The following is a 23,116-nucleotide window of genomic DNA, read 5'->3' as shown; positions in this document are numbered from 1 at the left end:
AGGCCTCCCACTGCTATTTCTTTCAGGCTGGGAAGTCTCAGTCTCCCATCATTCGCATTCGGTGGTGCTGGGGCATCTCCACCTGCCTTTCTGGCCTTGGGGCTCCTTCTCCAGGTCCCTCCCTCCTCCTCCAGCCCAAAGGCACACCCTCTCACCAACCGACAGCTACTTTCCTGGTGGTTGTGTATTGGAAGTGGTAGGAGGGGAAAGCACAGCCACCAAGGAGGAGTGGGGTGGGGTGGGGTTTCTCCACCTTTCCCTATCAGCCTTCTCCAGCCTCTCTCCCAGGCTGCCCTTCCTGTCCCTCTGCACAGCTGCCAGTCCCTCCCAGATCATTGGCCCCTTTCCATCTCCTCTCCATAAAGGGGGAGGTATTTAGCTGTGCCCCGAGGTGTCTGCCATGTGCAGAGCAGCTTGTCTCAGCAAGGTGGACACGTGGATGGAGTCGCCCCTGAGGCCGTCCCCGTTCTTGCTCTAACACCAGGGCTTGGTTCGCACGTGTGGCTGGGGTCCTTGCAGACCTCTGCCCCTTGGCCGGAGAGACCTGACAGTCATGGGGAGCGAGTAGTGCTGGAAGCTGTCCTGGAAGATGGTTCCCATGTGGGCAGTTGGGCTTTCCCTGGGGGCTACCCCATGAAAAGCGACAGGCTGGTCTCAAGAGCCATTCCCTGGGATGGCGGTCTCTAGGAGGCTCTGCAGGCTCTCTAGGCAGATGTGTTTGGTCTTGAAGGCAGCCTGGACACTAGCAGATATGCCCTGCTCTTTTTTTAGCTGTGCCATGCTCTGCTCTTTAGCTGTATGCCAAACACTTCTTCAAGTAGATGAAACTAGAACAGCATCTTCCTCCCATTCCTGGTCATACTGAAACCTAGGAAGAAGGGTATTTTGGCAAATACTGTGAAATAATTTCACTTCCTAGTAACACAGTGAAATAAAGAGATCTGCTTTTGCTGCTGTAAAGCAGGAGCCAGCTGTGGTTTGCGGAAGAGAAAATACTGCTGGGAAGGAGTGGGCCATTGTCTCTGCATGGTGCTGGAAAGGGAGACGCTTGGACTCCGCGGAGGAATGGTTTGTGCTGGGTATAACATCACCAGAAGTCTGTGAGGTGTTGGGTAGCAGACTGGATCCCATGGAAAGAGGGCTGTGGTCTGTGTGCAAAAGCGAGGGTTGTGTAAAGGGGAGTTTGAGACTGCACATCTCAATGGCAAGTGAAGGCACTCGCTTGCAGTAACTTTCCAGGATTTTGAATGTGGCATGAAATAACAACCCAAGTTGCTCTGGAAAAATTAGGAAGGTGGGCAGAAAACAAGGCAAGGAAAATTCTTGAGGTGCTACAAATAAATGCAGTATATTCTGGGGAAAAAGCATCTGGATCTGCAGTCCTGAGGACGGAGGGACTTCCATGACAGTGAGCAGCTGCAGGGGGATGGGCAGGCAGGTCGCTAGCGTAACGCAGGGCCAAGATCCACATGCCGCAGAGGGAAAGCCGACATGCTGTCTGCTGGATTTGCTGCCCGCTTTGCCTGGCCACGCAGCCTCTTGAGTGCTCCTGTAGCATCCTGTGGGATGAGCTTCCAACGGAGCAGTCGGGGGAGCAATTGCCTAGAGTGAGTCAAAGGCTCTTTTAGCCTCTGTCTAGGTAAGCTAAGCTAAGTGAGGATTAAGAAGGATGATGTCTGCCCATTGTGGCATCCTCTGCAGTGGTAGGGGATGGCACAGGACCGAGCAAAGGTCGTTCATAGAAGGGAGAAACACTCCTGGGGGTCCTGAGGTGTTTCCCAAGAAGATCACAAAGCACTAGGATATTCAGTGTGAAGGTTGAGTAGCTGCAGGTCCACAGGAGTGAGGGTTACATTTGCCTCCCCACGAAGGCACATTGAGTTGCACATACCACATGATGGCCTCACCACAAGGCCCCATGACATGTGGCCTGCAGGTTACGTCTCGCCTGTTATTAGTAGCCCCGTCTTGATGTCTCTTCACGATACTCTTGCAAACAATTTTTTTTTCCTTCTTCTTCAAGCCAATTATCGGACGAGAAGCCAGGCCCTTGAGCAGCATGGCTGTCACGTTTCTCATGCCACGGCATGGCTTGCTGCGCTGCCTGCATGGGCAGCAGGAGCATCCAGATCCTCAGGTACCGCTTAGCTGCAGACATCTCGGGAGAAACCTGGGCATGGCTTGGGCCCTGATAGAAGTGAGGATGATATGATGGGCTCCTCTATCAGCAGTGGGTTTCCAGAAGGAAACCGAGGCGGGGAGAGGAGACCAGGAGGGGAATGGGACACTTGAAATGGGGGTTTCTATCAGGGAGATTGCCAGGGGAGTGCAGGGCAAGGGAGAGACGGGAGCATGAGAGAGTGGCCTGGGAGAGGCAGAGATGACCTGGGTTTCTGTCTGGCCAGGAGAGGATTTGTCTTTACCCTGCAAACCTGTCCCTGTCATAACATCCTTTAAACATTCAATTTCTTCTTAGGCGTGTGCATTTTCAGTGCCAAACTATACCAGAAGAAAACAGAACCGCCCTCTCTCTCTCTCTGCCTCCCCTTCAGCTTGTCCTCTTCCAACAGACAGGTAGCAGTGACCTTCACCTCCTTGTTCGTCTTTTCATGGAAGGGTGGTAAGCCACACATCAGTTATGTCAATTTAAAACTGTAAATAAGATGGGGGAGGAATTATAGAATCTAGGTCAGACAAAGGAAATTGAACCTGCCCTTGAAAGTAGGTGATTTTTCCAGCCTCCCAAAGATAAGGCATCAGGTGGAACTCTGTTAATAATTCACACTGTAGACATTAAATAGTAGTATCAGGTTACATTAGAAAGTCAGGTGCTGCCGGCTTTTTGCTGTTAAACTAATGGACTTTGGCTCCAGTGCAAACTATGCATTGCCTTGTCAAATGCCTTGGGACAGAAATGGTTGTGGCTGTCTCTTCTTCTCACCAGACCGATTTGCCAAAAACCCATGGTCGTCGTGGGAGAGAGAGGGTCTGTCCTTAGCCCCTGCCGATTAGAAATGTTCTTGTCCTACTGCTCAGGCAGTTCTGTGCTAGAAATTATTTGACAGTGTTTCCAGGCCTGGTTTATTACAGGCTGCTCTAGACAACTTGTAAGACCTACAGGGGAGAGAGGGAGTTAGGCATCAAAAGGCCTTTGTGGATCAAAAATCATCTACATATGAAAGAAAGTCAGTGGGGAGACCCAATTCATGCTGCTCAGTTTAGAGAACTTCTTCCTGCCGTACCTGCAGATGGAGATCTTCATCTTAAATTTTTGGCTGCTAATCAGCATGAGCTGGGTCAGAACCTGTGCTGGGCTCTGAAACTCAAGCTTGTAATTTCTTTTTCACCCCTTGCTTATAATAAAGTTTCTCAGCTCCAGCCAGGCCATGTTCTGCCAATGATGACCTTTTGGCTTGATACTGTGGTTTGCACGTGCAGAGCCTATATAGGTAATTAGAAAATCACCCAGAATAAAACACCTGCTCCCTTTGCTGGACTGGTTCTTCCTGGGTTCAGAGGAGTAACAAGCAATTAACCCATACGAGAGCCACTAACCTCAGCAGATCTGGCTTAGATCTCACACAGGGAACAAATTCAATATGTAAGCAAATACAGTTTCACAAAGTCATTTCTCAGAGCAGAGCTTTACCTTCAAACTGCTTTAACTTTAAACCGGCAGATAAAGCAATTTAAGATTAGAGAAGGGGAAGAGAAGGGGAGGCTATGGAAAAAAGATAAAATTGCTTCCAACAATTCACATAGCTTCGAAGCACAAACAATAGGATAAAATTCATGTTGACATTGCAGAAAATAGCACAATTAACTTGCATTGGGTGGGTCAGAGTTTGTATTGCTGCCTGAAGGTATTGGGAAGAGGCAGGCACTCAGTATATCTGGTTCAGGTTACACGTCAGCGTGAGGTCAGCAAGTCTCCGATGAGAACGCAGGAAGCCGAAAAGTAGCTCATCACCAAAATGTTTTGTCTTGGGTGAATTTCTGTCCTCAAAGAGAGTGCCACTCAAAAATATGCTTTAATCTCAGTCGGTTTGGCCTTGGGTTCAAAACCAGAGGTACAAACGTGCTTCCTCAGATACCCTCTTTCAGCACATGGGTCAGCCAAGCTTCGGTGAGCGTGTTTGCCTCTGGCTCCGCAATCCCAGGTGGGCTGCCAGCACCTCTGCCCTTGCCTCCTGGCTGCTGTGTGGGCGGTGCAGCAGAAGATACAGGAATGGTCTGTGGATGAGGCAAAGAAAGCTGAACGTGGTGCAGCCCAGAAGGCCCATGCCCACCGCAGGGCCTTGCTTAGTGGTTGTCTCCAACACACCAGCATTTTGGAGGGGAAGCCAGGAGCAGGGAGACCCCTAGGTACCATTTGACATGTGGAGTGTTGATACATGAACACGAGGCCTTTGCGACGTGGGTCTTTCCCTTGATTCTTCCTCCCCTGTTTTCATTGAGTGGATGCTGGGGCTGTTTTCCAGCACTCCAGGGGAGCAGTAATAATTTCCATGTAGGCCACTGTGCCGGGAGTACGTGCTTAGCGCTGGCTTACTGCATCCATCTCTTCTGGGAGTGCTCCAGGCTGGCTGCGCAGAGCATGCTAAGAAAGCGATTCCAGGAAATTCAGAGTCATCTTCAGAGGAAGATGCTCATGAAACTGTATCTTGGCAAGTTAACCGAAGCGGGTAGGGCTGCCTGGCAAGTTAGCCATGCAGTGCTGAGAAGAGAGCTACAGTCTGGCCAACTCTACAGCCCAAGGGACCAGGAGTGGTCAAACAATGGAGCTTTTGCTAACACTGTGGTGTGGGGCTTGTGGCACCAAGTTGGGGAGAGCTCTGCAAGCCACAATGGAGAAAACAGAAACTGTCCCAAATCTGCTGAATAGGGAAATGCCATCCCAACCATTCAGAAAAGACAAAAAGAATGAGACAAGAAATTGGAAGTGCTTTCAAAGTAGCACAATGCCAGAGAAAGCCAGTCCAGAAAGGTCCCAGAGATCTAATTATAGCCTGCAATCAATGCTGCTCTTATCTGTGCTGCTAATGAACATACACAAGGCGAGCAGTTTTGCTGCTCCAGGGCTTCTTGCAGTAGAAATAGCAGCTTGGTAATAACTAGCTGCCTTGCTTGATTAGGGCTTGCTTTGCCTTCTCCCAGTTTCCCAGACTTTGGTGCGTGCCCTCTGGAGATGTGGGAGCTGTAGCCAAGGCTGTTCAGGACGGGGTAACCAGGCCAAAGCATCGGGGAGGCTCCAGCACATGCACATGTGGTTCCATTACTGGCACACAGAGAGCCAGACAATGAGGGACAGGCCGCCCAAGAGGTGGAAAATGCCATCTTTCAGCATGTGAAAGAACCCCAAATTCACAGAAACTAATTGCATAGTGGAAGAACCCCTTTCAGGTGCCAGGTTATGTCCGACAGCTTCCTCATGAAAAGAAAAAGCAACGCTCGCCCTGCTTCCTCAGGAAATGAAGGACAGGAAGCAGGGGTCAGCACCTCTGTGTTATCCGATCAGCTGTTAAAGTGCATAGCAAAGTGTTTTCTGGCATGGGCTATGCCAGGCAACTGCTTCTCCTTTGCATGCTCAACAGAAAATAGATCCCGCATCTATGGCTCCGGTCCAGACAACACCTGCCAAGCTGAAGGAGAGGCTGCTGCCGCCGTGGAGGAGTTGCCTTCGTGCACAGATGGGGGAGGCCAGAGGCAGTTCTCCAGCATCTGTTTTTTTCTAGCATTCATTTTTTTCCAAACAAACAAAACACAAGCTCTGTCTTGGCCTTGAAGGACTTGCAGCCTTTCAGAAAAGTAGGCACTGGCTGCAGTGAAAAGAATGACCAGAGTTGGGAGAGGCCCGGGGACCAGAAGAGGAGGGACTGCTGTGCCGGGGTCTGACCTGAGAACCAGCCTTGAACTCACTTCAGCTTTGTCAAGCACACTCCTCTCAGAAAGCATCCTAGAAGCATATGGTCTAAATTTTCACGTGGTTGGTGACATTTCTTCCTTGCATTGCCTGGAGAAAGCTATTTGGATGATTATTCATCCCCATAGTTCAATAACTGCACCAGTTTGGAGTGGTCTGGTTCCCTGGGGCTGTATTTACAGCTTGGTCTGCTGGGCTGCGGAGCTGCTCCGTACCAAACGGTTGATCCTCTGAGAAGTGATCACTCTTTCCGATCAATGGAAAAGTTTGAGTTCTGGAGATCTCCCCAGGGTTCAGCTTTGCCAGTCTTTTCTTTTTTCAGGGTCTGTACTGCAGCTGGGAATGCCCCGTGGTCACTGCTCACCCATTCCTCTTGCTGGGTCATCTGCACCTTAGAAAAATCTGGCTACTGATTCAGGTTCAGATGGGTTTGAGGCTCCAAGTTGTTCTCAGTGTCCCCTTGGTGCAAGAGCTATAAATTGCATCTGCTCTTTTCCTCTAAGACCATATCGAAACTTCTTCCTTCTTCACATCATTAAAGAAACAAAGGCAATCCACTGCTGGAATTTGGAAAGGGAGAAGCAGCCAAGCACAAACACAAGCAGCAGAGCTGAAAAGCAACGTCAGAGTTGAAAATACAGCTCTAAGCTAGCTCATGACCTCCTGTGTATTTCAGAAGAAGAGAGCCTTTGCTTTTGTTTGGCTGCAGCTAGAGCTGGGTGGAGCCTTAGAGTAAGTTGTACAGAACTGGCTCACAAGTCTCTCTGCTTGCAGCTGATCCTGGAAGTGTATTCTCTCAAGTAGGCAGACTGAGTGTCAGAAATGCAAATTCCCTGAGGGTGCAGCTGCAGGGTCCTGCCAGATGGGCGCTTTTTCCAGACTCTGGCAGATCTCTCATTTTGTTAATTCGAAAGCTGAGCTGAGGCCTTCTTTCTCCCTTGCTCTTCCTACCCATGATGGGGGAAGATGCCTGTCATCACTGGGGGCTTTGCTGTAAGGAGCTGGCTGATGGCAAGAAAAGAGGAACAACTGCATGTGCTGCGCCACAATGCCACCCTGTCTCCATTCAGCAAAGGGACCACCAAGACGGAGAAGCCCAAGAGAATCGGTCAGGGCTGACCTGCAGCCCATTCCCAGCCCCATGAAAAGCGTGGCTCAAGTTGACAGGTAGCTTAGGGGTCTTCAAAGGAGCTGCACCTTCTGCAGTGTGGCTGTGCAACTGCAATGTCTGATTATCTAAGCAGTGCTTTAATGCTAAGTGTGAGCTTGGCTGTATTAAGACAGAGGGAACGTGAGAGCCTGTGCTGACTCAGCTTGGCACAGTGTGCGGGCATGCTGGCACTTTCATCCCAGACATTCATCCGTGAGGCAGGTTTTTCCCAAGCTGACATACTCCAGCTGCAGTTTTGAAGGACTTAGCCCTTCCAGCACACAGCAGGCACGAGGAGTGAGTGTTTCTGATACCTAGTTGTGTAACCCAGCACAAGGGACTTGTCCCAGGCCCTACAACGTGAGACCACATTCTCCACTGGCCTGACCCTGCCACGTCCCCAGAACTTGGGCTCCTCTGTCTCCCCAGTAGGAGTGTAGCCCATCCTATAGCCTTACACAGGGTGTTTAGCTTCATTGAGATGAGCTGGAGTCATGGCTTCCCACAGCCCATTGTTTTGCTTGGGAGGGGGGTTATATGGCTATTTGGAGGTTGGTTAATGTAGCCAGAATTTGGCCACCTCCAGCTTGGCACCCACAAGTCAGCCTAGCAAACTGTCTTTATAAGAAGGGCTATTTTGCCAGTTCTGGCTGGTGCTGCTGCTGGACCAGGGGGACCATATGAGAATGACAGCTTGTGCTGAAAGGACCCCACTTGATTCATCGTGCCTTCTGAGACACATCCTACAAGACAGCTACACAGCAGCAAGATAAGTTGCAACAAGCGCTCAGAAATAACACCCAATCTAGTAGACATCTGCAGGTGAATAATCCAGGCTGCAGGCAAGTGAAGGGTTGGCTTTACCAAACAGCATGGAGCCAACCTGGGGAACAGCACAAGACCTGCTTCGGAGGATGTGCACGACATCCTCACATGGATTTCGTTGCATGGATGCAACGACATGTTGCACATGTTGCCAGTACGCCAGAGGAGGACGCCAATGCAAGCTCCTGGTCCCCTCACCCAGGGAACAGCTGCATCCTACAGGCATTACTGTGGCCAAGACAAGGCCCTCGGAGATCTTCTTTCCTTGCTAGTGCATATTGCTCTAATTTCAGAGGGAGGTAACTCTGCTTTCCTTCCCAGCTTCTCCAAAGTGATCCTGAATTGCCAGCTGGAGCCATCTCACATGATGCCCAGCCCCAAAGACAGCCTTGGGTTCTGAGGGTCCTAAGCAGCCTGAGACTACCATGGGTTTCCCAGGTCTCAGAGCAGACCACCAAGTCGTGTGCAGTGCCTGTATTTGTTGAGGGAAATGGTTAAACACCAAATCCAGTTTGATGCAGATAAGTAATGACAAAAGCTTTTTGTACTGAACTGTTAATAAATACTTAATTTTAGACTAAAACAGGATACCTATTAGCAGAAATAACACTCACAAGACAGCTTGCCTGAACAAAAGCCATGTTTCCTTGCAGTAACACCAAAACTAAAAAAGAAAAAAAAGACTAAAATGCTCAGTCATCCTGCTATTAACCCCCAGTGAGTGCACCCCTGCTGGCTTTATAGCTCACTGTTTACCAGCACTGGGCTGTTATTGCAGGGCATTTAGAAGCACTGAAAGATTTGTGTGTAGATTCATTGGTTGTCTAAGAAATCTTGTTGACCACCAACTTAAAAGTTAGTGCATGTCTGCTATAATTGCTTGCATGGCTATAAAGCATTCAAGTGATAATTGTTCTGGTCTCTGAAGTGAAGTTCTTCTCCTGCAGAAGCCACCGCAGAGGAGTGGAGGGTTCGACAGATTTATCTACTTTTAGTTTGCCTCCTATTGTGAGTTGATCTGCTTGGAGACAGCTTCTTGGAGAAAGTAAAGCTGGGCTGTGACAGTCCTCAGCTCAAGAGGGAGACCTGTTCCAACATCTCCTACCCCAGTGACCAAGTATGCTGTTGAGTGAGGGGTGGAAGGTGCCACTCGTGGTCTTTGTCACCACATCACCTATAGCTACCCTGAACCCTGGCTTGCAATGCCATCAAGGACACATTCAGCTGAGCTCATAGATGAAGAAACACTCTGCATTTCTGATGGCCACCCAGATGCCAATAAATCACAGCAAGTAGGGAAATGCAGGAGAAGCAACACCTGCCAGGTGTCCAGGGGAACACTGTGTGAAAGGGGAATGGTCGTAAAACCCTGAGTGGGGGTGGAGAGGGCTATTATATTTCTTCCTATAAAAGTGCCTGTCTCCATAGTGCTGGAGTGTCACCACACAAACACTGAGGAATTACACTCCTGCTGATAATGCTCCAGTTTTGTTCTGGCAGGGACCATAAAGATGGAAAGCAGGTGCAGGAGATCATGAGTTCCCTACTGCTGAGTATTGAGTGCTGGGAAGGAAACTGGGGTCTGGTTTGCTCAGATTGACCTTGATGGGTATCGTTGGAAGGTGGGCTGTAAGTCAATTTAGGTCTTCAGCTCTTAGCAGCAGGGTTTTCCAGCAATTGTGTTGGGAATATGGCTCTACCCTTTACTGCAGGATGCCTTGGGGGATGGCAAGTACCTTGCTGTATGCAAATAGCAGCTGCTCCCTTGCCCCAAACTACACTTGGGTTAGGACTTGCCAGCCCTGAAATATTTTTGTCCTGTGGCCACTTACCTTGTCCCCTCACATCCATATGTCCTGAAGCTGGCCAGGAGCTGGAACAAACAGGGTGCTTTGGCAAGACTGCAATTGCTCAGAGCTCCTTTGATTCCTGAGGACTGTGTCTTTTCCCCAGGAGAGCAGTGCAGCCCTGGGATAGCATGCAGAGATGCGGTGGCATCTCCATCATTGAGGTCATCAGCATCCACATGGATGAGGCCTTGAGTGACCTCAGCTAGCTGTGAGAGTGGTCCTGCTTGGAGCCGACATCTAGAGATCTCTTCCCACATGAACCTGTCTAGGATTCATTAAATATAAAGACATCACCATGGTCTCAAGGAGACTCCCACACCAGAAATAGCTGGAAGCTATAAAAGCATTTATGGAGATATCCTGAACGTCTCACCCTCTTCTTATGCTCTTTTGAGCATCCTTCTCCTGGGTTATGAAGTTTGAGCCTTCCCTCCCCCTGAGACTACACAGCAGCATTGGAGCAGAGAGGAGATCTGTGACTAATGCATCGGCTGGAAGGGCTTGCCCGTATCCCTGTTCCAGGAGCCAAAGTACTTAACTCGGTGACTGCTCTGACTTATCTGTACCAAGGGAACATGCCAGCTGCAATTATTTTTCAACAAAGACACCCTTTTTCTTTTTTTAAGCCTTGTGTAAATGTCAATAACAAGTCTTTAAAGACGGCTAACTGTCTGGCACGGTATCCCTCTAAGGGGGAGGATAAAGACAGGCTAGGCAGCTTCTCTGGCTGCAGCATGGCAGAACCTTGCTGGGCCAGAGCAGCTGGTTTGAAGCTTAGCTCCATCAAAAAGAGACAAGGACATAAATAGGTTTTATTGCAATAGTTTAGAGCCAGCTGAACTGCCCAGCAGGAGCAAGTCTGTGGAAACACCAGGGGAGTTTGGGAGCATCGCAACCCAGCCCCATGCTGCTGGCTTTAAGGCAAAGCTCTGTGCAGTTCCCAGGGTGCAGGGTGCTCTCGGTGCTGCTGAGAGCTGTGTCCTTAGCACAGCCTCCTCCCACTGCATACGAGTGTCCTTCCTGCCCCCAGACCACACACAAGCTTGCGGAAGACATTGTGAAACCAAGCTCACACTTGAGTTTGGTGACGGTTATGCTGGCAGTGGTCGAAACAGTGTCATGGTGCGTAAGAGAGATGAGAAAAGGGCAATGCCCTGCTGTAGAGCACAAGGGAGACACTACAGAGCAACAGCAAGCCCCGTGGTACATGTCAAAAAGGAAGCACCATTTATCTCTTGCGGACAAGAGACATGCTCCCCAAAGACCCAGTCTCTTAGTGAGGCTCATTTGCTGACAGTTTGTGGAGGGGAAACCAAAGAAGAAATGCTGACTGCTGTTGGGAAATGATGCGCTCTGTCTTCCTCCCCTCCTATGCTCCTGCTGCTCTCTGTTAGCAAGGCAACCACATCTTCCACAGGTCACTCTCCACTTCGAGTGCCTGTAAAAGCTGCATTTAACACCAAAGAAAAATTTGCTCCAGCAGCAAAGTACTATCTGGATGCATTTACACTCCCATGGTTTGGCAGAGACATTTTTCCTACCCATTGCATCTTACCCCGCTGTGGGCAGTTTTTCACCAGAGCATCCCCCATGCTGAGTCTGGCCTGGCAAACACCTAAAGCAAGAATGTGGGGTGCTCATACAGCATCTGTAGAGACACAGATAGATGGCAGGCCGAACCATCCTCGCTGGGTTTGAAAGCAGCCTCTCTTGGATTTCCTACATTTCTGCTTATCACCTCCCCACATTCAGGCTCATGTGTCTCAGCTGTAGCTCTGCTCGCACTGTTGTCTGGTGCTCAGTTAGCAACGGAGCCTCACTTTCTGGTTAAGCAGAGCCGTGAGCTAAGCATGTGTTGAAACCTGAACTCAAGGACCTTCTTCAATACATGAGCAGCCTCAAAGAATGAACTTTTTCAGCTAGTCGCCAGCCCTGCGCTGGAAGCTGGACAGGGCGGGGGACAACTCTGGCAGCCCATATTCCCCAGCAAGGACCCTCTTAGCAAGCATGAGAATGGGAAGAGAGCAGCAAACTCTCACCTGTGCTCTTCCTGGGGTGCTTGAATCTACTTTTAACAAACTTCTTAAACAGTTTTGACCCTATTCTGCCAGGATGCAGATGCAGAGAGCCCACAACCTGCCTTTGTCACTGCATCCAGGACTTGCAATCCAGTGTGCTCTAGATGAGGCTGCCGCGGTGGCAGTGGTTCAGCAGAGCTGCTCCCCTGTAGGACAGCATCCCTGGGCCAGTGGGAGATTGTGTTTGGCAAAGGGAGTTGGACATGGACCAGGGGAACACCTGCCCCCCTCCCCTTTACAGAGCTGTCCATGGAGCACAGACTTAGGAAACCTGAACCTCCAAACACTTCAGCTGAGATCAACGTGACATCCCAGCTTAATTATCTCTGCCCAGAGGTGGCACCGAAAACCCTCAGGATACAGAGGTTTGGGAACCTCAGAACAAAGGCAGGGGGGGATACCAGAAGCACTCTAAGAAATCTTTGTATATTAAACAGCAAGTGCATGATCACACCTACCACCAAGGGCAATGCAGTAATTGCAATAGCTATATTCTCTAGCAAGTAACAGCTGGGCATGAGGAGAGAAACCCAAAAGCTCTCTTCACTCTTCTAATACTTACACATCTCCTCAGCCGCCTCAGACATCAGCAGGCTTAGCTTGGACTTCCTTATCTCTCAAACAGAAACCATCGTCACACAGGGTTTTTGGCCACAAAACTGTTACAGGAAATGGCTGACTGTAGTTGTCTCACTCATGAGCTTGAGCCAGTGTCCGGATGTGAAAGCAGCCCTGGCCAAGCCACCCAAATCACCTGGGGATACGCCGCGGCAGGGGGAGGGGCACAAATAGCTTTTAAAAATATTTTTTTTTTCCCCCTGCAACCAGAAAAAACAATCAGATGGCCTTTTAAGAGATCTGTGTTGTGTGTTTGATTAAAAGAACAGTAGTAAAAAAAATTAATATCTGAAGCATTTTTAATGGTGCTTAAGAGCAGTTGGCTAGATGTGGAGGTGACAAAGAATTTGGGGAGAAAAGAGAATGGCAAATGGTTGCCAAGAAAGTGAAGCCCTTTGCCTTATGCTACTTCTCATGGCATAACTGCTGTCAGGCAGGGGATCACATGCAGGGTTTATCTCTTACCCACCTGTATGTGAAAAATTGCACACACATATAACTTCCCCCCCTCAGCAGACCCCTCAGCCTGTGCTGCTCCCTTTGCCAAGACTCAAGTACTCCTACTGCAGAGCAGCTCTCAGCTGCCTTTGGGCAGATCTGCCACCCCTGGAAGAATCCCACCACAAAGACAACACCAGAAGGGCCTCTGGGCCCAAACAGCAGTGGGTGACAGCCAGTGCAGGCTCCCCTGAGCCACAGGGGAGAAAAACATCACAGACCAGCAAGAAACACCACGCAATACCCTTTTCCCAGGTGCATGGCAGATCCCATGCTCCTCTGTCGAGGGGAGCAGCTTCACAACTTGGTGGAAGAGCTTGCACCCCACTGTGTCAGCATGCTTGGTTTTGTGATGCAAAGACTGGGGGAAGGGACCTGAGAAACCAAAAGCTTTACCTTACCCAGCTGCTGCAGAAACACCCTGGAAAGATAGTTCATCTTATGAAAGCAAGAGACTCAGAAATAGCCCCAGTCAGAAGGTGCTTAGTTTCATTTCTGTACGGAGGAAAGGCTAAGCTCCCTCTCCGCGAGGCTTTGTAGCAAATGGGAAGTGCTGCATGTATAGACCCTCAAGCCAGCCCACACCAAGACACACTGTGATTTTTTTTTTTCCCCTCCCCCCAGCTTTGCTTCTTACCTTATCTGTAAGTGGCAAAAGCCACCCAACTCAGTAGTTGATTGTTTGAAATGCAACACCTTCAGGGCATCACCAAGACCTGGTCTTTGTGGTCAAAGCCAGGTCAAATCCCAAAACCAGCCCTGGCTGGCATTTACACCAGAGTTGTTCCCTTTCTGCAAAGGGGCACATTTCCTGCCAGTGCTTTTTATTGCAGTGACAACAGGAACAACTAGTTTGAGGTGAAGACAGGTCTAACTTTCACTTGATCCTGGTATTAGAAAAGAGCCTGAGCCTTCTCCTGCAACACCTCTCCTAGCATCCATCACACCCCAGTACCCAGAGGAAAGCACTGATCCCAGATCAAGCCAGGTGGGGGGAAGGACGAGACTGACCTGAAATAAATGTAGAAAAACCTGAAAAGGCTGTTCCTGGCACTGCAAGCAGGGGAAGAGTGAAGAGTAGCTCAGGAACACAGTGGTTAGTGGAGAAACTTCAGAGCACAGAGACGAGGGCCTGGCTCCTCCTTCCTGCAGCTACAGAGGCTCTGGAAGCATTTGTGTTGGCAGGAAGGCAGCAGGAATAGGCAGCTCTTTCCTGTTTCAGGCAGCGGAGTCCACTGCGGACATGTGCTCCTCCCTGCCAGCGGCTGCTTGCCAGAAGCTGGTCCCGTGTCCAGGAGATCACTGGAGATCACCTCCCCAGTCCCATGGGTGTTTAAGTAAGACAGCAAGATACACAGCCAACATTTTGTTCCACCTTTATTTTAACAATCAGATAAAAACAGAACCATAGTTTTAAAAGAGTCATTACATGGCAATTATAAAGTGCATTTTCCACTTGAATGTTGTGTACAAAAATATCTTTTAAAAACAAACATGCAAAACACCCCACAAGGCACTTCCAGGCATAGAGCGAGGAGAGCAACCCCTCACTTCTATGTTCACATTGGCAATGGAAAAAGGGAAAAGGGGAAAGGCCACAAGTAGTATTTTTAAACCACTATTGGTCAAATAGTCAGTTCCCAGCCTAGCTTTTACTTATGGCATTGCTCTTCTAGCTTATCTTCCATGTTCCTCCCTAAGCACACCCCATCCACAGCCTGAAAACAAACAGGTCCATAAGGAGATACCACCGTCCGCAGCACCCCAGACATACATGCCTTGTTTCAGCCCACAAACACCTCTCCACAGGCATGACAGCATACCAGGAGAACATGACTTTTCTACAGTCAGTGTCTTACAGCATTAACACCATACACTAAATAAAAAAAAAAGTCAGTGTCACTCAGACTTGCCTTAAATTTAAAACTAGGTTCAAGCCAAGCTAGGCAACAGTCCCTTCAAGAGAGACCAGATGCAGGTTATAAGGGCTGACACTCAGGAAGCTGCTTGAACAGAGGAACCAAGCCTGATGAGCTCTGGGCCAGCAAGTAGATTTACCACCTGGACTAAGTGATCAAGCACAGTGATGACATGCATTGATGTTGGGTTTTGAAAAAGCAGCAGTTGAAGGCTAGCTATTCTTCCTGCAAGCTCTTCTTGTCCCTTTTGGTATCCAACAGTGATCGTAGTATCCATTCTAGGTTAGGGTAAAACAGCTTGTAAGTATTTTATACAGTAGTCTCCAGAATTAAAAGCTAGGTTTAAAAAGTTAAGTAGTCTAGCCCATTACTTCTCTCCAGCCCATCCATAGGCTATTATAGGCACCCAAAAAATTATATAAAGCTTATGCACTAGAAAAAGTAAGATTCCCTTGACCTCTATTTCTACAGACTATTTGGCACTCTCCCTTTGAGCTGAGGGATTAAGTTATTCTGCTCAACTAGCGTGCAAGCAGCTTTGTGAGGCTGTTTGGCACTGCACAAGCTGGCCACCTCACCTCAGCACAGGCTCAGAAGACAAGCCACCTCTTTGAGGATAGGGATGGCTCACGTCAGTGATTTGTTTCACATCCAGGGGTGGTAGGATAACCCCGTATCTCACACTCTTCACAGCTAGTTCTTTGCACAGGTGGGGTGAGCCACTTCTTATGGACACAGATGCAAAGTTTGGGCATTTACAGGTTGAAATGGCAGCTACTGCTACAACAGCGAGGGAAGCCCAGCATGTTGACGTTCACCCAGTATAGCCACAGCACCCTCACATGTGAGCAGTGCCACGCCGTTAGCTGCCAAGCAGTCCATGGCACAGAGTAACAAGCCATTAGGAGATCTTTAAAAGCAACGTTATTTCCAAGGCCTGTTTATCCCAAAGCATTGCTGGGATCGCATGTACCACCCCTTTCTCAGTCAAGGCACTTCCACCACAGTAGGTACACAACAGTCACCTTCTTATAACAGGACACAGCAAAGAGTAGCCATGTGGCCTGTTTGCATTTAGCTCCTCTAACACCCGAGGACAGCCTCCTGCACAGGACTTGGGGCCCCAGCTGGACAAAACCCTGTTTTACAGTCCACAGGAGGAAGAACTGCATTTTCAGGGCCCAACATGGCCAACAGCTGACTTCAGATGTCCATCAAGGGGAAGAAGCATCATTGATCACTTGTGATTAAAGAAACAGGAAGGTTTTGAAGAAGGCAGTCAGGGCTGTCAACCCACATCTGTGTTACAAACACCACCACATGGCTACAGCTAATCTCTATTTTTGGTAACACCAAGGGTATAATGAGATTTTTTTTAAAGATCAGCTGATAAAACAACTGGTGACTAAGCTTATCAGATCCTCTCCCACAGGCACATACGTCTCCTAATATGGCAGGCTGTAGGGCCACATTTCCTGTCATCACAATTGCATTTTCACTTCCAAAACACCCTTTCTGCCTCCAGTAGGAAGGACCTCAGACTACAAGGATGCGTGCAAAGAGAGGACTCCATTCCCCACAACCCAACCGCTCCATTTCCCAACAGGCACGGGCCGGCTTTGCAAGGAGAACCCTGCAGCTGAAGTACAGCCCACTAAAAAATAATATTAGAACTTATTTTGAAAAAGCCTTTTAACACTAGGCGAGCAATACAAACCAGCTACCACTACATAGCTTGGACAGACAATATAAACACTGTAGTGTTTCCCTGGAGACTAGCAGCTTTATAGAAGAGGAAGGAGTAGCAGCACTGAAAAGGCACACGAGCAACAGCTCCTGGTCCTTTGAGCATCCAGAGAGCCAGTTATCTGAGCTGAGGCAGGGAAGGCAGCCCTTTACACCAAAGATGCTTCCCTGACTATAAGACCACTGCCAGCAGAGCACCTCTGGTTTTGCTGGAAGGCTTATGCAGAGCTACATGGAGCCGTACTTCTTCCACCTCTCCGCACGCCTCACATTCAGACCAGCTCCCAGGCCTGCAGACATGCCAGCAACAGTTAGTCAATCAGGACTTTGTCCTTGGGTCAATAGTAAGGCCCTAGCTTCTCATAGCCTGAATAGCTGGGCCACTCGGGAAAGAGGCCGTAGGAGCACCAAGGGCTCCCGAACTGGTCAAAGGCGCTGCCGAAGTCAGGGCCCCGCAGGGGGCGGACGGCTTCCTGGGCAGACTTCAGTTCTGACCGTATGATCCTGTAATTTGTGCCCCTGTTGCTGTCCCAGTACACCTTCCCATCACACTCAAAGGAGATGGCAAACTCTACTCTTTCATGGGATTGAATTCCCTCAGGCAAGCTGATGTCAAAGGAAAATGTGTCCCGATCTGACCCTCCATACGTATCCTTGACATATTGGCATGGGTAATCTACAAAGTTTTTCCAGGTGTCAAACGTCATCCTGATCTTCACAGTCTTTTCAAAAGCGAGGTTCTTCACCTTCACTGTTCCCACAACAGATCGCTCCTTCAGAATACAGTTTTCAAGGCAGACACAGTCTGCCTGGAGGCGGTTTCTGAAGTCCAGGTAGTCCACGGAGGGCTGAACAAAATCCAGGACAAAGCTGTCCCTCTCCACTGTTGTCAGGCCCACAATGTTGTCTATCAGCTCGGTGATGTTGAAAGGAATATCTAGTGGATCGTCAAACTCTGAGAACACCTTCACCATTGTCAGAGCAAAGCCTCTGCTATCTGCAAATGACACCCTCTTCTTCACTTTGTTGTGTGTGAAGGAGTTTGCTGCCTCTTCTGGTCCATTCAGCGCAGTCTTGCTACTCAGCTGGATGCAGGGCCGCAACGGCTTGCTTGGCTTCGGAGCAATTTTGCAGGCACACTTCTCTCTCCGCAAGGGTGAAGAGCAAAGGTATAGCTGCATTGCTACATCCACAGCCATTGCTTGTTTGTGAGGAAAGTAGTCTAATACTCTGGAAGATGAGAAGAAGGGTCAGTTGACATTAGAAAAGCATTTTAGTATGACTTTTGTCAGACAAGTGCTACACCACTTCCCCCCAGCCACCCCAAAGAAACTTGCTTCCATCAACCCCACAAGTCCCTCAAGCTTAAAGGCAGGTACTTGCATGGTGTGATTTACAGACACTGTGAGAAACGTGCTACAGCAGAAGCGGCAGGACCAGAGCCTGTTGTGCCCTTGAACAAGATCTCTTCCAATTGCTACAGGGACAGAGTCACCATTTGAAGACACGTGCAGGCACTGCCCTACTAGGCTAGCAGTAGCAGGCTCCAGAGCATTTCTGACCCAAAGCAAAACCCATGGCTCAGTCCTGCTGATGTCCACAAAATCCAGATATTATCAAATTCCAGTGCTACGTAAAGCAGTATTCCCGCTGCACTCTCCTCCCTCCAGGAGAGGCTCTCCCCAGGGCATCGGATGCTTTTGTAGAAGCAGGAACTCAGTTTGTCACAAGCTGCTGTACGCAACTGACCTCACCTTTCATAAAACCCCAGATGTCTGGTATTTTTAGAGGCTAAAAAGCACTCATTTGGTTGAGCTACATACTTTGCTCACTGCTGTCTCCCAGAACTGCTCCATCTAAAATGCCTGCAAGTGGTATTGTAAGGATAGCAACAGTCTGATACAGCAGCAGGGTAGAGACTTAGCTGACGTTGCTCCGCACCTCCAGAGAAGCCATTTTCTTCCCTCTACTGCACTTTAAAACAGATGTCAGCTCAGATGGCCCAGCAGATTTTACCTCCAGCGCAGAGTTTGCACCTCAAGCCTCCACAGCCCTTGCGCTGAGCCCCTGGGAAACACCCATATAGCCACAGGGCTCTGCCAAACACAGCTCACCTAACTCAAGGTTGACCAAGCCTTTGGAAACAAGTCCTTCCCCTGGAAGGCGCAGGCCGTGTGCCCCTCCACCATGGCCTCTCCTTCTCCAGCATCCAGCCCGTTCCTCCAGGGATGCAGCACCACCCCTCTCTGCGTGCCCACTCTAGGACAGCTTCCACCCAGCACCTTGCCAGATACAGCCCTGGAGTTGCCTCTGCAGCCAGGCAGTTCCCAGAACATCGTACCTATCGCTCCTGCCCTTACACTGAGGTTTGGCTGGATGCTTTTGGCAGACTCTTTGGCCTGGCTCTGGATAAACCGCTGGACAGATTTATCGCACACATCCCCCTTAAGTCAACTGCGTTGGAGCTGACCTTAAACACAGACTATTCCCTTAAAAATCCCCTGTTTGGCTGCAGGCCAGGCTCCAAAGCTGCTCCCACCGTGCAGAGCAGGACGAGCCAGCAGCAGTAGCAGCAGCCGCCAGCCACGTGACGCGGCAGAGCTCCAGCTGCCAAAGCCACGCACAGCCAGCTCTAGTACTTGATTGCTGCTCCCACGCCAAGAAAAAGCAAGAGCTACACTCTCCAATTCAGTGCTTTAACTCCCCACCCTGCAACACCAACAGAGCAGCTCTGAGCAGGCTTTCACAGCATCCATTCAGCAAGGGCATCTGTTTATTCAGAGCACATGTGCCAAGGCTTGCTTCCCAACACACCCACCAGCTAACTCCTTCTGCATTGCCTCCTTCAGCCTCCTTTCAGCTGAAGGGCAGCTGTACAAGACAGACAGCAGATCCACCTGTCTGCTAGCACTCTTCTGCTCATCTCTACCTGGTTTTGCCAAGTTTTTATTCACACACACTTTATATAGGTCATTTCCTCCTTCAAATTAATGCAGCCTCCATTGCTTCTCTCTTACTTGGGCTAGTTTCATCTGCATTGCATCTTTTCCCAGGGAAATTTATTCAGCTGAATTCCCATAACTGCTGAGAAATCAGGTTTCTTAGTAAACCTTGGTTATTCACAGTTTTTAGAATGAAGAGGCATGAAATATCCAGCCTGATTTGCATTACCTGGAGCTTTTTTCCAAGCTAAGAACTATAGTAAGAGCTTTTCATACCTACTATTAGGCTGAGCTCCATGCTTTTAGAAACTGTCTTTTTCAGCTCATTTGATACCCCAGACATCTGTTTCTGCACTTGAGAGCCTGCTGATGCCCAACTCACAGCCAACAGAGGAAGGTTTCCCTTTTGGGGCTAGTGTTGGCTGTCTTGGACTTCAGATGCTTTGAAGGTGAGAGCAGGGAAATAGTTTTGAGAGCTCACGCAGGAAAGGGAGCTCTAGGAAGCAAGCAGTGCAAGGCAGGCAGCCCTACGCAGGTACAGGGGCTGATTCCTTTCCCGCTCCTCTCAAAAGGAAGACAGACTAGATTCTGCCTCCGGACACTTCCCACAGCTTTACACCCTCCAGAAGAGGATGTCACCGCTCACTCTTCCCTCCTCTATTTCTAGAAAGGAGAAACAAGTCAGAGCAAAGGAATTATTTACACCTATATTTATCAAAACCCTTTGATTGCCTCCATTCTGCTTCCAGCACTGTTTGTGAATAGGTAACCCTCTTGCAGAGGGCTCGATGTGCAGCAGCTGCTAAGCCAGAAATTGTTAGACGTGACACACTGCTGGACGAAGCAGCGCTCGGGTTTTCTGCCCTCTTCTCTCCAATTCAGGAAAGGCCGAGCTGTTCCGAAGGCACAGCCCAGCTCTCACAGGCATCTGTCTGAGGCCCGGGCGATACATTAACCCTGCTTACTGCCCGTGCCCTCAGCAAACAAAAGCAGCGCTGCAAACCCGAGCCAAGACGTGCCGCCCAGCCCTGCCGGGGCTCCAGGACGTCCCGGCGAGCCCGGGCGGGAGGCAGCAGGACAGAGCCCGACGGAGCGGCGGCCCCGCCGCCCCGGAGCTACTGCTCCCGACTCACCCGGGGAGCTACAGGAACCAAGCCTGGGGGATCCCGCCCCCCCGATCGCAGCACCGCGGCGGGGAGCGCCGGTACCGCCCCCGCACACCCGAGGGGGCTGCGACCCCGCAGCGGAGAGCACGGCAGGCACCCAGGGAAGCCAAACTGCGGCAGGGCACGACGCGCCCGCCAGCGGCGGGAAGGAGGACGCGACCCCCGGCGGGCCCATACCTGGCGCAGTGCATGGGGCCAGCCCCGGCACTCCTCAGCTCGCCGCCGCCCGGGCAGCGCCGCAGCCGGCGCCTTAAGACCGCCCGCCCGCATCGCCCCACCCCGCCCGCCCGCCCGGCCCGCGCCGCAGCCAATGAGCGCGCTCCGAACGCGGCGGGGGACCAATAGGCCGCCGGGCGCCCGGCACGCGAAGGGCCGGGGGCCGCGGCGGGGGGAGCCCGTGGGAGGCGCGGCCGGGAGGCAGCGGGCGGGGAGGGGATACCCGGCTGCTGCTGAGGAGCCGGGACGGGGGGAGCGTGCTCTCTCCGGCAGCAGCGGCGGAGCTGGGGGGCAGCACTTCCCAGGGCCTTGAAACCTAAGGGACCCTCTCCTTTGTGGAGGGATCTCGCTAAGTCAGCCCGTCCGCCTTCCCCCGAGCAGGGCTAGCTTGTTTTGGCAGGAGGTACAAGCTCTGTCTCAGGCCTGGGATGCTCCCAGCCCCTCTCTGTCCTGCGGCGACACATGGCTCCTGTGCCACGGTGCCGTCCCTACCTGTCCAGAAGGGCAGAATGGGGCTTTGTGAACATCCACAAATAAGCGGATAAGGGCTAAACCTATCGGAACTGTGTTCTTGAGGCAGGAAAGCCTTTTTGGGGCACTGATCTTCTCGGCTGGGCTGGCCCAGGGTGTTTGGGTGCTCAGGGATGGGTGGGGAGGAGGGTTACTCACACATCCACATCTTGCGACCGCAGTGCTGGCTGGCAGTGGGTAGAAATCTCCAGAGGATACTCCAAAATCCTCTTTCCAGACAATAATTATGGTGTGGAGTGGAAAATACTACTTCCTCATAGAGGTGACTTAGGGTAGGAAAGAACACCTGTGGGGCTCAGCTGGCACGGAGACCGTTCCCACAGGAGTCTCTGGGCACATGTGCAGAGCTGGGAAGGTGTTACCGACACCCTGAAAACATCTGTCGGGCAAGTCGATGCTCTGGCATAGACCCCCGCTGCTTTGTGGAGCCGGCTGGGCCAAGGGGTCTTCCCAGCAGCCCCCCTGCCACCAGTTCCCGTCTCTGCTCCTGGGGCAGCTTCTGAGCCCGCTTCAGCACAGAGTCCGATGTCCTCGCCGATGCAAAGGTGTACACGGAGCTGACCGCTCTGACAGGGAAGTGGCTTTGAGGACAAACGCTGCCTCCATGAGCAAGCAGCGGAGGCTGTGAAGCCTGCTGCAGGGCGGGGATGGTGCATCTACCTTCTCCCCATGGCAACGGTGGGGATAATAGTATTTGCCTCTTTTTGTGCCACATCTGGCCTCTGACTGCACAGCTGTGAGCCATGCTGCTCCCTCTCACCTCCCCTACAGAGCACAAAAGCAGGATTGAAGTGTCAACATTTGTTTTCGATTAACTTGTGGAAACACACACAACTATTGTTAAAGCCAGAGACTTCCTGCTGGAAGCTGCCATTTCATAAACTTATTACTCTGTGAGGCAGAAGGGTTTTGTTGAGGGAAAAAACCCACATTGTTTTTTTGTTTTAAAAGCCTTTTTTAGATAAAGGCAGTAATAAGATTTAAAGTTGGGGAGAGAGATAAAAGATGTATCCACTGCAGGAGTCTTGCAGACTTACAGCGATATTTTATGTGCTGAGGGTATGGTGGGATTTCAGCATGTGCTACTTAGTGATGGGGTTTACAGCAGGGATGAGGGGAACCATGTTCAGATTTACCTGGGAGCAACAGACAGAGACCCAATAAGGTGGTCACGGCCCATGGATCCTCTCCACTGCTGCGTCCCCTTCTCCAGGCAGGGCCACTGCAGCCTGGCTCAGCGTCACTGATCTTGGGACACCAGAGTGATTCAGGTGGAAGCAGTGAGTTTAATGGGATGAGCCCAAAAACCGGTAAGCCCCAACCTGACTTGGACTTGTTGCTCTGCTCTGCTGCAGGTTTCTCCTGCGCATTGCTGGCTGCTCGGCACCATGGAGGTGCCGAGGGAGGTGTTGGTTAGTCTCTGAGCTGTATGGGTTTTGGCCAGCCAGTGCTGGGGAAGGAATGCATGTGAGGTGGCTTAGGGCGTGTTTCTGTGCCGCAGTACAAGCCCTGTTTGCCATGAGCAGGGCAGGGTGTTTCACAACTGCTGCTTGGTGTTTGCCCCCAAAGCAAAGGTAGGTGGAAGTCGGGGCAGGGTGTTGTGGTGGGCTGTGGACACAGGCTGTTATCTTTGGGGAGCTGAGATAGTGGCTAT

The 23,116-nt window shown here is 50.6% G+C and overlaps 1 protein-coding gene across 1 annotated transcript; it reads right to left on the bottom strand.

Annotated features, from left to right (window-relative positions):
• Positions 1 to 14,306: 14,306 nt before the first annotated feature.
• On the bottom strand, positions 14,307 to 20,915 carry PPP1R3B (protein phosphatase 1 regulatory subunit 3B). Its single transcript, XM_076336709.1, has 2 exons — positions 20,893 to 20,915; positions 14,307 to 17,837 (listed from the first exon to the last, which is right to left on the bottom strand). The coding sequence occupies exons 1-2, from the start codon at positions 20,904 to 20,906 to the stop codon at positions 16,946 to 16,948; spliced, it is 906 nt and encodes a 301-aa protein (XP_076192824.1). The 5' UTR covers positions 20,907 to 20,915; the 3' UTR covers positions 14,307 to 16,945.
• Between the last annotated feature and the right edge of the window lie 2,201 nt (positions 20,916 to 23,116).

Source organism: Aptenodytes patagonicus, chromosome 4 (genome assembly GCF_965638725.1).
Source record: "Aptenodytes patagonicus chromosome 4, bAptPat1.pri.cur, whole genome shotgun sequence".
Classification (NCBI taxonomy): domain Eukaryota; kingdom Metazoa; phylum Chordata; class Aves; order Sphenisciformes; family Spheniscidae; genus Aptenodytes; species Aptenodytes patagonicus.
This window is presented reverse-complemented; position numbering and strand designations above follow the sequence as displayed.